Raw genomic sequence first — 13,929 nt, 5'->3', positions numbered from 1 at the left:
GCATTGCACAACACGCCAACAGCCACTGCCACATTTTGCAGCTGCATCATATCTTAGTAAAGACTATTTACTTTGCTGAAATAACTTGCCCTTTAATTCACAAATTCCACAAACCATTCAGCATCACAACCATGCATCAAGATTTATTTCATATAAATCAGGCTATTATTGTCTAATAGTTTTTTAGAAGTCAAATAATTTTTAACATATTGAAAAGATAGATAAATGAAAGGCAATATATATATAAACTGAAAATGTTCCTATTAATAAATCTTAAATGCACAAGCACAGCTCATAGCCAATGACTCCCATTAGCTGTACATCCACCATTGCAACCATTATAATTAGGCATAAAACCAGTCCCTTTATGTATGCAGACTTTACATTTCTGCACTGCCTGCTCCTGTGGTTTTAGCAGATACCCACAAAACTTTGCACATCTACAGAAACTTTGCAGTGCCTTGGAAACTCATGCTTTCACCATCTATAGGTGTAATGTGGGAGCATATCTGAATGTGCGTCCAAAAGCAGGTGCCGCCCATTATTTTCAAAGAGAAATGCACCCAAATGTGCACTTTCCCACTGTCATTACTCTGGCCAGCTTGTGTAAGAGAGGTGTGCATCTAGCTGCCGAAGATCTTGCTCAGCTTACAACAGACAAATGTCCAGACAACTGTTTTACACCCCTGAATAATAAGTCCTTTAGGTTTTGCCATTCATTGTGGCAAGACTGTTCACATACAACATGACAGGATAGTGGTTTTCAACCTGTTCTAGAGCATCACAGTTCTCCCAAAGGAACAATTTCAAAATTTAGCAGTGCTCCAAGATAATGGTGACGCCACCCTTTCTGAACACTTTGATTAATTATTTTAAAGTTCGTAAGTGGCAGGCATAAATCCTCATAGAAAGGGAACTATTCTCTCCTCCCTCCCGCCAATGCTTTAAAAAATTCTAATTATATGAGTGCAAGTGTGTATAGCAAAAGGGTATAGCAAACATGCAGATGCTAAAATTTAAACAGGTGAACCCAAGACAGGTATCTGTCAACCTGGACAAGAAGCACCTTAATTTAAGGCGATGAAGCCTCATTATCTTTGTCACTTTGTCACTGACTCAGCTAATGTTCATGGGAAATCACAGTCAATTAACCTCAGGAATTTTTCTACTCATCACAGCACAGCCAAGGGAAGAAGAGACAAGTTTTTAAATACTTACTATATGTGCTCTCTTTTATTGCAAACTCTTTGAGACACAATCCAAAATCATTTGGTACACGTAGAGATAAGACTTTCTTCTGCATTCTTGTGGATTTCCTTACAAGGAAGGTCTATAAAAATAAAATACATTTTGAAGAAATATCATTCTAGACTTCTATTTGGGCTGGCCTCCTTTAGCAGTTCCAGCAGAGGGCCAATAACGTGGGATACCTAGGCACAGAATAGAGTCTAACATTTCATAAGGTAACCTATTCAGTGTCTGATTGTCCACTCTGTGAATGATGCTCACCCCCCCCCCAAAAAAAATGGACAATGAGGTAACTCATGCAGCCATGGCACAGCAGAATGGCTATAATAATTATCCTCAGCTGGGGTTGAAAGTTCAAACCCAACCTACCCCGTGCTGAGAACCAGAAATGACCTCTTTACCTCCTTCAGGGAAGGTTCTCAACTCAATTGAAGAGCATGAACACTCCTGACTGAAGGATCAGAATTGATCCCCAACAAAAATGGTCTTTGGCAAAGGACAAGGAAGAAACCCTGCCTGCAAGAACTGTTGCCAGTCAGAGTTGCCAGTAGTGGCCTAGATCAGTGTTTGCCAAAGTGGGCGATACTGCTGCCTGGGGTGCGCTGGAACAATCCAGGGGGGTGGTAGCAACCTCATGTGGAATAACTCAGGGGGTGGGAGTTGAATAAAAATAAGGGGGTGGTGGAAGCATAAAGGAGAAAAGACAAGAAAGTTTTGAAAAACCATTCATACATGCTACATCTGTTCTGTAATGGCGCTTACTGCTAGGTCGGGCACCGGTGTGGGACAGTGACGCCTCCCCTGGATCCGGCAGTCATGCTGGAGGGGAGGGGTTTTTCAAGCCTTTCCCAGGCAAAAGAAGGTGGATTTTGGGGTGAGGGGTGCTGAGTTATTATTTTTCTGAAAAGGGGGTGGTAGGCGAAATAATTTGGGCTAGTTGAACCAAGAGTATGCCATGGTATAAGGCAGATTCACAATGTGTCTGAATACTACAACCACATGAGTTGCCCATTCTGGACAAATGTGAAGGAAGGGTGCAGCAAATAAGCATTTATTTTGTATTTAGGTCAAATGAAAGGCATTTCTTACTCCAGGAGGCTGGGACTGCAGAACTTCCACTGCCTCAGCATCGTTCAAGCCAAGCTGTAACCAGATAGGGTGCGTATGAAGAAGTTTATCCAGTATGCTGAGCTTATTGGGGAGGCTGTCATATCCAGAATCTCGTATGATGTTTTTTGAATCTTTCTGATCCGGACACATGTCATCCATGTCTTTCTCTAGACTGTAAACAACATAAGGGGTGGGGAAAATTAAAGCCTAAGTTTAGAGACTTAGGCATCAATACCTTCAGCAAATATTATGCTAAAAAGCAAATAATGCTTTTAGGCCCTTCATCCAAGGATCACACAGCAGTTTACAATATAGAAACACAAAATACATACTATAGTAACAAACCAAAACAGTAACTGCCCCCCCCCCCCACATTTTAAAAGGGCATAGAATGTTTAATTAGCCAAAGGCCTGGGAGAAGAGGAATGTTTTCCCCCGGTGCCTAAAGATATACAGGTGAAACTTGAAAAATTAGAATATCATGGGAAAGTTCATTTATTTCAGTAATTCAACTTAAAAGGTAAAACTAATATATGAGATAGACTCATGACATGCAAAGCGATATATGTCAGGCCTTTATTTGTTATAATTGTGATGATTATGGTATATAGCTGATGAAAATCCCAAATTAACAATCTCAGAAAATTAGAATATTGTGAAAAGGTGCAGTAGCTATTCAATCCATAACACCTGCAATGGGTTCCTGAGCCTTTAAATGGTCTCTCATTCTGGTTCAGTAGGAAGCACAATCATGGGGAAGGCTGCTGCTCTGACAGTTGTGCAGAAAGCCTTCACTGAAACCCTCCATAAGGAGGGAAAGCTTCAAAAGGTAATTGCAGAAGAAGTTGGATGTTCCCAAAGTGCTGTATCGAAGCACATTAATGGAAAGTTATGTGGAAGGGAAAAGTGTGGAAGAAAAAGGTGCACAAGCAGCAGGGATGACCGCAGCCTGGAGTGGATTGTCAGGAAAAGACCACTCAAACGTATTGGGGACTTTCACAAGGACTGGACTGAGGGAGTTAGTGCATCAGGAGCCACCACACAGAGATGGATCATGGAGATGGGCTTCAAATGTTGTATTCCTCTTGTCAAGCTGCTCCTGAACAAGAAACAACGACAGAAGCGTCTTACCTGGGCTAAAGAAAAAAAGAACTGGTCTGTTGCTCAGTGGTCCCAAGTCCTCTTTTTTTATGAGATCAACTTCTGCATCTCATTTGGAAACCAAGGACCCAGAGTCTGGAGGAAGAATGGGGAGGCACACAATGCCAGATGCTTGAAATGCAGTGTGAAGTTTCCACAGTTTGTGTTGATTTGGGGAGCCATGTCATCAGCTGGTGTTGGTCCACTGTGCTTCATTAAGTCCAGGGTCAACGCAGCCGTCTACCAGGAAATTTCGGAGCACTTCATGCTTCCTTCCGCAGACGAGCTTTATGGGGATGCTGACTTCATTTTCCAGCAGGACTTGGCACCTGCCCACACTGCCGAAAGTACCAAAACCTGGTTCAATGCCCATGGGATTACTGTGCTTGATTGGCCAGCAAACTCGTCTGACCTGAACCCCATAGAGAATCTATGGGGAATTGCCAAGAGAAAGATGAGAGACATGAGACTGAGCAATGCAGAAGAGCTGAAGGCTGCTATGGAAGCATCCTGGTCTTCCATAACACCTCAGCAGTGCCACAGGCTGATAGCATCCATGCCATGCTGCATTGAGGCAGTAATTGATGCAAAAGGGGCCCAAACCAAGTACTGAGTACATATGCATGCTTCTACTTCTCAGAGGTCCAATATTGCTCTATTTGCAATCCTTGTTTTGCTGATTTAATTTAATATTCTAAATTTTCTGAGATTATTAATTTGGGGTTTTCATCAACTGTACGCCATAATCATCACAATTATAACAAATAAAGGCTTGACATATCTCGCTTTGCATGTCATGAGTATTTCATATATTTGTTTCACCTTTTAAGATGAATTACTGAAATAAATGAACTTTTCCACGATATTCTAATTTTTCGAGTTTCACCTGTATAATAATGGCACCAGACAAGTCTTCCTGGGTAGAGCATTCCACAAATGGGGAGCCACCCGTTCTAAAGTGGCCATCCTCTGGATCTCTCATGGAGGAGGCACACGAAGGGCCTCAGATGATAATGGAAGGGTCTGGGTCAATTCATATGGGAAGAGACAATCCTTATTGCAGTTAGCTGTTTGTGAGCTTTACTAGGGAGTGTTGTTGCCTGTTCTTGGACACAGGGTGTAGACGCAAGGTTAGAAAATACCATAAATTATGTTAATATAGGGCTGCCATACATATGGACATTACCGAGATTTCAAAGGCAGAATTGACATCCAGGGGGAATTTTGGTGGTTTCCTAAAAAAACTTTTGGGGGGGTGTCCTGGTTTGAAATATGGCAACCAAGCAAGTGGTATGTAATGCAATCTGTGAACAGGAGGTCCCTAATTCATATCTCACCTCCGTGTGGCCTTCAGCATGCTCTTATTCTACCCAAAACCCCACTTTTGTGGTATGGAGATAATTATACTTGTTTACCTTACAGAGTTGTTGTAAAGATTTCTGAGTTAATATATATGAAGCACTTTGAGCACTCTGAAACATTATATAATTATTGTTCTACCATAAAATGATAGACTATTTACCCCATTTTCAAAAAGTTAGCCACAAATTTGTATTATAAGCTGTTATTTTGCTGGACATTGATATATAAATGAAACAATGTCCAGCAAATGTATATGTTCTATGCAGCTTCCAGTACAACTTTCAGGATTTTACCTTTTTTTTTTTTGAGGAACACAAGACCTTATGCATCCATTCCATACTTTAACACCTGCACTACAATGAAGGTCCAACTTTCTTCCCTCCGTCACAAGCCTATTTTAGAATGTATGATTGCAGTTGTCTTTTACTGAGTCGGAAAAGCATCCTGCAACTCACATCAGAAGTGACTATTACAGAAGTGATCTAGCAACGCAGAAACTAGACTCTGGGACAAGCAGCCTGGGAACTTTAGAGACATGTTGACAAGCTTCCTCAAGATCCCAGGCTAAAGATATTTCTCTCTCTAATGTATCTTCCAGTTCTGCCAGTCACAATGGACTCATTAAATGACTTCACAATGAAGAATTGTATAGCACTGCACCAGCACAAGAACAGAGCACTTGGAACCCTAAGACTCATTGCAGGTGACTTACCATGGAGCAGGTACACAAACACCTCAATTACACAGCTGATCTATGCTTCATTGAAGGAGGGCATTTACATTCCAGTGAAAGTAAGAGTATTTTGTAATAAGAAAAGTATTACAGGGGCAGAAGCCGGTGCCCGAGCATCATCAGTTCATCCACCACTCACATAGCGCCACCCTTTTGAGCAGAATGATGATTCATAACTCCTCGTACAGACTTGTCAGTGAGAAGAGGAGGCAGTACCAAGGCTCTTCTCTTCCACTCCTGTCCTTCCTATTTGGTTTCAAGAGAAGAGACAGCAAAGCTGTACTTCCTCTCCAAACTGATTTACTCATTACCACTGCAGTGTGGGAGCTGCATCTGTGCACTTGGGTCCACTGCCACACTAGTACACAGGAGGAACAATGACATGGTATGGTTCCTTTTGCTGCTATGAGAAGCTACCATATTTCCACCTGTGGACAAATCTCATGCTCAATACATATGCCACCAGCAGGACCCAGACACGTGGAAGCGACTTACACAATGAGGTGGATGAGCATGAAATTACCCTCAGTGAGTACACAATGCCCAACAGTTCTCTCCTCTGCCACTGATGTTAAATTGGGGAATGCGGACACTTGTATCTGTACTTTGCAAACTAGCTGTCAAATGTGCACCATGTGATGAAAAAAGTTGAGTAGGGACATTTACTCAACACTTAACCTTTGCAGGCACTTGTCACAATGACATTCTAGTAAAAGATGAGGTCACAATTATAGCAGACCTAGCTGTAGCACAATACCATCAATTAAATCATGTCAATTAACATTCAATCACAATTTCCTGTTTTCAAAACATCCCTCTCCCTACTTGGAGCAAAGACAAAGTCAAGGGTAGGCCAGCTCTGTATGTCAGGCCTATGACAAACTGAGACAGTCCCATGGGTGCCATGGAGGCCATGAAATCCCAAGTTGGTCACCCATAATTCTTGTCTGGGATGCCTCCAAGACCACTGTGACCAGCTCAGTTGGGCCACTGGGTGGACAGCACACCAACAGCAGCCCTAATCTGTCTCTAAGACCCAACTTCAGATACAGGTTTTCTAGTCCCACTCTAAAGCACATTTCCCATTAAGTAAGAACAAACTACAGTGAACTACAACAGCCCCACCTCCCTGGTCCTCTAGCCTGGATTGGTGCTGCACCAAGCACCCTGTTTGACAGACCTGGGTAAGATGTGACCCATCCATCTTTGCCATCCATGTCTCAGTAATGCACACCAGGTCAGCCCAGTGGAAGAGCTCCCAACTGTACCAATGGGCTGTAAGGTAAAGGTAAAGGACCCCTGGATGGTTAAGTTCAGTCAAAGGCAGATATAGGCACAGGCATCTGTTGTCCCACCTCTGCTGCACAGAGCCCTTCCCAACCTAACTTCTGGCAATGATGATATGAGAAATACAGCCTCCATGAAGTTCTCAACTGGAAAACAAAGTTTTATATTGTTGCTGTTTAGTCGTTTAGTCATGTCCGACTCTTCATGACCCCATGGACCAGAGCACGCCTGTCTTCCACTGCCTGTCTTCCACTGCCTCCCACAGTTTGGTCAAACTCATGCTGGTAGCTTCGAGAACACTGTCCAACCATCTCGTCCTCTGTCATCCCCTTCTCCTTGTGCCCTCCATCTTTCCCAACATCAGGGTCTTTTCCAGGGAGTCTTCTCTTCTCAGGAGGTGGCCAAAGTCTTGGAGCCTCGGCTTCAGGATCTGTCCTTCCAGTGAGCACTCAGGGCTGATTTCCCTAAGAATGAAGAGGTTTGATCTTCTTGCAGTCCATGGGACTCTCAAGAGTCTCCTCCAGCACCATAATTCAAAAGCATCAATTCTTCAGCGATCAGCCTTCTTGATGGTCCAGCTCTCACTTCCATACATCACTACTGGGAAAACCATAGCTTTAACTATACGGACCTTTGTTGGCAAGGTGATGTCTCTGCTTTTTAGGATGCTGTCTAGGTTTGTCATTGCTTTTCTCCCAAGAAGCAGGCATCTTTTAATTTTGTGACTGCCGTCACCATCTGCAGTGATCATGGAGCCCAAGAAAGTAAAATCTCTCACTGCCTCCATTTCTTCCCCTTCTATTTGTCAGTTTTATATAGAGATAAGTGATGCTTTAGATACCATGGATCAACACTGTTCAGGACATTAAAGGTCAGAACCAGCAGTCTGAACTGAGCCTGGAAACAAACAAGGAGCTAGTCCACCTCCAAAAGAAAAGGATTTATTTATTCCAAGTAACCGACATTACCCTGGCAGTAGCATTTTTCACCAGCTGTAGTTTCCAAACTGCCTTCCCAGGCAGCCCCAAGTACAGCACATGGTAATAGTCAACCTGGATGCGGTGCAAACATACTACGACCAGATCTGCTTTCTCTAAGATGAGTCATAGTTGGCGCACCAGTCAAAAAGCACAAATGTTGGCCATGGACACTACCTTGACATGCAAAGGGCAAGGTACAAAGTACACACCACACCATTCAGAAGGAGTACCACACCATCCAGAAGAAACAATGTCCCAGCTCACAACAGCTTTCCAAGTGTTCAACTCTACCTCCTCTATCTTGCCTTGAATTAAGTCTCAGTTTGTTGGCCACCTGCCAGCCCTTCGCAGCCTCCATACACTGATCAAAGGTTTCTACTGCCTGCATGGAGTAGAATGGAAAATGCTGGGTTTTCTTTGTACATTAATGCACTACAGACAGCATCTCCTAGTTGTTCTATATGGATGCTGAAAGAATGAACAACAGCAAAGTGGAACTCCCCAGCACCACCTGCAGAAACCTGCCCTTCAGGTAAGATTACTTAGGTCCAACTCAGCTGGGTGGTCCAGGAGGAAATCATGGCTGATGGTATTAAAAGCCACTGAGAGGTCCAACAGAGCAAAAATGACACATCCTGCTGTCTATTCCCAGTGTATGTCAGAAAACAAGATGACCAAGGCAGTTTCAGCCCCAAAACTAGGGAATTTAAAAATTCAGCCTCAAAGTGAGGAGTGTCTTCTGTGTTGCAGGAAAGGACCATGTTTGCATGTGTTTCCTGTGCTGTGTGTTTCACGCTTTCCTTCTCCACAATAACAAAATATTTCTGCTTCTGATCTTAACCTTGTTTTGCCCTCTCCATGCCTCTCATCATGTGCACACTAAGTCTGGGAAGGGCAGCCCTGAGGAGCAGCCCTGTGTCAGCTCAGCCCTGGGGCTCAGCCCTGAAGAGCAGGTGCATTGCTTGGGTTCCTGTTGACAAATGTGCTCCCACTTACACATGTGCCAAAAATGGCACCAAAAAGGGGTGGGGCAGAAGCAGAACGAGGAAATCCTCACTTACTGCAACAGAACCCTAGTGTAAGTGGCTTCCACAGGGGAGCCAGAGAAAGCATGTAGTTGGTCAAGGGTTAAAAACACTGACCTAGGATAATAAGTTTAACTTCGCCCTAAGACCACCTCAACAAGCCTGGAAGGAAGATGATGGAGCCGCAAGGTAGATGGCACACCAGCATCTTGGAGTGTCACACTCAAAACTCAGCAGCTGCCAAAGACTGGGCAGCCCATCCTGAGGTGAAATGGGAAGGTGTCACCCTGTGCTCGTGCTGTGTGCCCCCCCCCCCTGCTGAAGCCCCTCTCACAGGAGTTGTGCAGCTGTGACTTCTGGCTTCTCTTCACTTCTATGGCAGTGGCGCATGAGCTCTCGCGGAAGTGCTCCTTGTATTCCTCCACCCATTAGCACCGGCTCCCTGGGGCCCACAACATGTTCCATGAAGGGGCCAGGCAAATTGCGGTGGCGGGCAGCCGGGCATGCACGTGCGACATCAGCCTGCCTGGCGGCATGCACGAGTGACGCCATGGGGTATGCTGATGTCACTCGTACACACTGCTGGGTGTGCTGACGCACATGCCTCACAATGTGCTGACGCCGCGTGCACAGCCCCTGCAGCATGCCTGGCCCCAGCACCCATGGTCACAGGGCCAAGCTAGCGCACCTGTCTCCGCCTGAGGAGGCTGCCTCCACCTGCCTCATGGAGGGACCAGGCCTGGCCAGTACTTAGTTTTATGAACGGGTGATTGCACTTCTGCTGGTGTTTCCCCAGGGCTAATTGCCTACTCTGTTAGGAAGTCTGCTGGGCAAAGCTGGAAAGCGATTAATTTCCCACACCTCATCTAGCCAGGCTTCCATTGCACATGCCAGGCTGGCATTCTCATCCAAAATGAACTTCAGCTTGACCCACGATCTTTCAGTTTACTGGTCAGCAGCAGGACTTCATTCAAAGATATATCAGAGCATCAGCAGTTATGCAGAAAAACAGAAAGGGCACTATTCCCATCTGAAATTTTTCAAACTAGTTTGTAAATTATGAGAATCTCAGTTCTTACTGAAATTAACAGTAGTTTAAACACAAATAGTATCTCAGATCTGGTTTAAAAGGTAGCATAAATTCTACATACAGAACAATTATTTCCTGTCTAAACCTAATTAGCTGCCCCCTTCACTGCCCTCAATATATTCATGAAATAAAAAGTGCGTGCACTTTTGTAATTTTGGCTGAAATCTCTCAGTAGCTAAACCTGAAAGCTACATTCATTTCTACATTCAGTTCTTAAAGACTCTACATGCTATTAGTTTTAAGTTGAACAACTATGTCCCAGTAACCACTAAATTACTACAAGAGCAAATAAAAAGAATGAACACACAACAGTTTTGATCACCAGTCACTGTCAATGGAAAACTGCTTTAATCTTAGCCAAAGTACCAAGTAGTATTTCATAGTTGTAGTGCCAAAAACTAATCAGCATGGTGGAAGACATCGCCTTCTTGACCTCTGTAGCATAACCACACCAAATGCTTGCCATATAATGCTACTAACCTTTGTAAACTGGTGGGTCCATCTTCTAGCACCAGATCTGTTTGCACCATTTCTTGTTTCAGTTCTCCGATTTCTGAAGCGATTGTGTCAATCAGCTAGAGAAAGGGCAAAAACAGTATGACGTCAAACAAGTGGAAGAGGTGTGGCAATAAAATAGTAGGCAAAATGGGTCACTCAAGATTACAACCTGTTTTGCTCCTTTCCATTTTAACTTCCCTTTCCTGAAGGAAAAGAGACCAGGATAAGGGGAAAACATCATTTAACTCGTGGAGGCTTATAGAATGGTTCAGATTACAACCCAGGAATACAAAACTAAATACATTAACAACAGGTGGTAACATTTATTTAAAAGATTTATATGAGGCCTCTCCAGCAAAAAATAATCCATTAAGAGACTTACACAAAACCCCAACAAAATATCATAAAAGCTACGAAAAAGCATTTCCTCAACCATCCTTATAAGAAATGTTAAGCTGGGCACATAGTGAGAAATCCTATAGCAAGATCTGCTGGGATGAGAAGGCAGGAGCCAGAGAATCTCCGGCTGAGTGAGGAGGCTTCCAGCACAGCCAGATCACGCCAGTCTAAGTAGCAATCCTCAGCTCGGCTCGAGGGACACCAATGCATCTCCAGTTGGCTGAGCTGAGCCCAAGCTGGTTTAAGTCCTTAAAGGGGGGCATTCTGGGGGGAGGACCAGCAGGAGGGGGGGTATGCGTGCTTAGGCTGCATCCTAGCCTGCTCAGCTTGAGCATATGAAGTTAAGCTAGCAAAAAAGGGTGATGAAAATCAAACACTATTTTAAAGGCTTGTTTTTCCTCTGCCAGGCTTTCTCTGGCTTAGCTACCAGTAGCCCAACTGCTGAATGGAGTTTGGATCTTGTGCAACTTTGCAGTGGCTTCACTTAAAGCCACTTCCTTTGTGCCGGCTTCCTGAGTATAGGATGGCTCCCTTAATTATTCACTTATGTGAGATGGGAAGGGAGTTTGCTACACCCTCCATATGAAGGGAAAAGACAGCTCTTTCGACATTCTACCAAATTAATGTGAAATACTACTGAAGCAAAGTTATTTGTTTTGCCGGAAAAAACAGTATCTGATTTCCTGCCAGAACAGAGGTTGCCTCACACTGGAAAGGCCAAACTGATTCCACTGTTCAGTCCCAGCTAGGAACATCTAGTGAAATGAGTTGCATCAATAAATAGAACAGAGTTTCTAAGAACCAAACCAGGCCAGACCAGACCCTTCCTTTGCCACTTGTTATCTATTTTTAGAAAATGTATGGAAAGTACAGAAAGAACAGATGCAAAGTATCTGAAGTGCTGCTCCACCCTATAAATATCAAGTAATTGTTACACTGATACCTGTGATTTATCGTCTTTCAAGTTCGATTCCATGAAGCCTGCCTGGAATCTGTAGCTGTTTTACTTCTGGCTAGGTTTTATTGTTAACATTTTTGGAAAACTATTACCAAAAATCAAAGGGGGGGGGAACCAGCTAAGCCCCATTTATAAATTGCTTTCGTGGAGGCCTCACTGTGCTGATGGAGAGCTTTTAAGCTGTGCCACCAACACTGGTGCTCCTTTTCTGTAACAACCACATACTGTGTGCAACTGTGTGAAGTGAAATTCCAATGCATGAGCTGCTGCTTAAGTGGCAGCTATGAACTATCAGGACACCACTGCAGAATTGTGCAGGTGTTCCAGCTGCAGGAGCCTCAACAACACAAGCAGGCGTGCGCACATTGGAATTTCACTGCAGACAACCGTGCCTAACACACAGCTGTTGCAGAAAGGCACAACAATGTCAGGGACAAGGCTAAAAGCACAGGCCTGCTCCCCTGTCAACGCAGCAAGGCCCTAAGCATGAGTAAGGAATGAATTAGCCTTTATTTTAAAAGTTTGAGGTCTTGGTTGATGGTAACCAAAGGGTACTTTTCTATCCATGTTTCTCTTTCTCTTTGTTGTTGTTCAGTCGTGCCCGACTCTTTGTGACCCCATGGACCAGAGCATGCCAGGAACTCCTATCTTCCACTCTTTCTCTTAGCAGGGTCAAATACTATAGTCCACCAACACCTAGAAGGCCACAGGTTCCCTACCTCTACTGTAAACAAAGGTGTATTCTAGTATTTCTCCCTATATACACAAAAATGTCAGGCTGTCATCATGTAGCCCTCATTGGAAAATTTGTAGTGCTGCATGAGACCATCCTGAGTCTGCATGGTCAGGGCGGGGGAACAAAAGAGAAGGCAGGTTTTAAAATTGTGGTTTCAAACAACAGCAAAAGGTTGAATAAAACAAAGATGGAAATATATAGAGAAGCTGTGAATGGTTGGCAAGTAACACGAGCAGGGGTGGCATCCTCTGGTTTTTTATATAAAAAATACAAAGTAATTTGCAACATTTAACAGACTTGATATCTGCTGGTCTACCCCTAGAAAAAAAATACCGTAATTCCTCACTATGATGTTCCAGTGTCTATATTCTCAGTGCTACATTGGTTAAAATACAAGAGATCCCTGTATTAAACAAAAACATAATTCTCTTTCACTAAAAATCCTGGCAATTCATTTGACTGTTGATACCTCTTAAGCACATGCAGGAATTAAACGGTATTCTGAAGCAGAAGCAGAAGATGTTGACAAAATATAGTAGTAATAATATAGTAGTAATTTACACAGAACACTAACATTGTACCAATAATAAAGCCTGGTGAGAAAACCCTTAATATCCTCTCCATTAGTACTTTCACAACACAGCAATCCTTCTGATCTATTAAACCACTTCTGCTAGCCTGGTTCCTTTGAAAGCTGAACAGGTTTGTTCACAATGGCACATTTGGTGAATATGGGATGGTGCTCACTTTCTGGGATCAAGGGCACAATTTCACTTCTGAGGGATTTCTGTCAAAAACTTCAAACCATTGCAGAAGGAATGAGGATGGTTGGGGTGTTATGGAAGGTAGGACACAAACCCCGGGTCAATTTCTAGTGTCTTCTGAGACTCTTAGAAAGTAGATATCAGTCTAACCTAGCAAGGCACAACTTACACAGGCAAGGAACCCTGAAGACAATGCCTGCTCACCACATCTGTGAAGTTGTGGCCTGGGCTAGTGTTGTTTTGCTGGAGCTTCTAGTGCTCATGTGACCCCTGCTGGACACAAAAGCACACTGTGCTGCAATTTAGCATCACCAATTGATAAAGGCAACAATTTAGCTATACAGGCCTCAAAATGTCTGTTGTTATCATAGTAAGAACACAGGTTCATGTGGGAGGTGAAATATATTATGTTACAGAAACCCCCGGAGTGCACAGGGGTTCCCATAGATTCACAGTAAATGGAGCCAGGCAGCCCACCATACAGAGATAATTTACTCCCACTGTGAAGTTGCCCCCAGTAAAGTAATTTATTTTATTTTTACCACCGCAGTGAATGGTAATCACTCAGCTAAAAGTACTCAGGGTGTACTTATACTGCT

General features: G+C 43.6%; 1 protein-coding gene across 9 annotated transcripts in view; it reads right to left on the bottom strand.

Annotated features, from left to right (window-relative positions):
* Nucleotides 1-13,929, bottom strand: part of RIN2 (Ras and Rab interactor 2) — a 76,732-nt gene that overhangs the window by 42,158 nt on the left and 20,645 nt on the right. For 5 of the 9 annotated variants that reach the window (XM_083748593.1, XM_083748592.1, XM_083748599.1 and 2 more), the window contains exons 3-5: nt 10,456-10,550; nt 2,338-2,530; nt 1,219-1,330 (exon numbers count right to left, since the gene is read on the bottom strand). In XM_083748593.1, the coding sequence (XP_083604719.1) occupies nt 1,219-1,330; nt 2,338-2,530; nt 10,456-10,550 (400 nt within the window). Of the gene's footprint in view, nt 1-1,218; nt 1,331-2,337; nt 2,531-5,315; nt 5,427-5,572; nt 5,595-5,732; nt 5,835-6,088; nt 6,124-10,455; nt 10,551-13,929 lie in introns of those variants that run through there. The other 4 variants (XM_083748596.1, XM_083748595.1, XM_083748598.1 and 1 more) reach the window with 4 other exon arrangements.

Source organism: Podarcis gaigeae, assembly GCF_964106915.1.
Source record: "Podarcis gaigeae genome assembly, chromosome: 7".
Taxonomy (NCBI): Eukaryota; Metazoa; Chordata; class Lepidosauria; order Squamata; family Lacertidae; genus Podarcis; species Podarcis gaigeae.
This window is presented reverse-complemented; position numbering and strand designations above follow the sequence as displayed.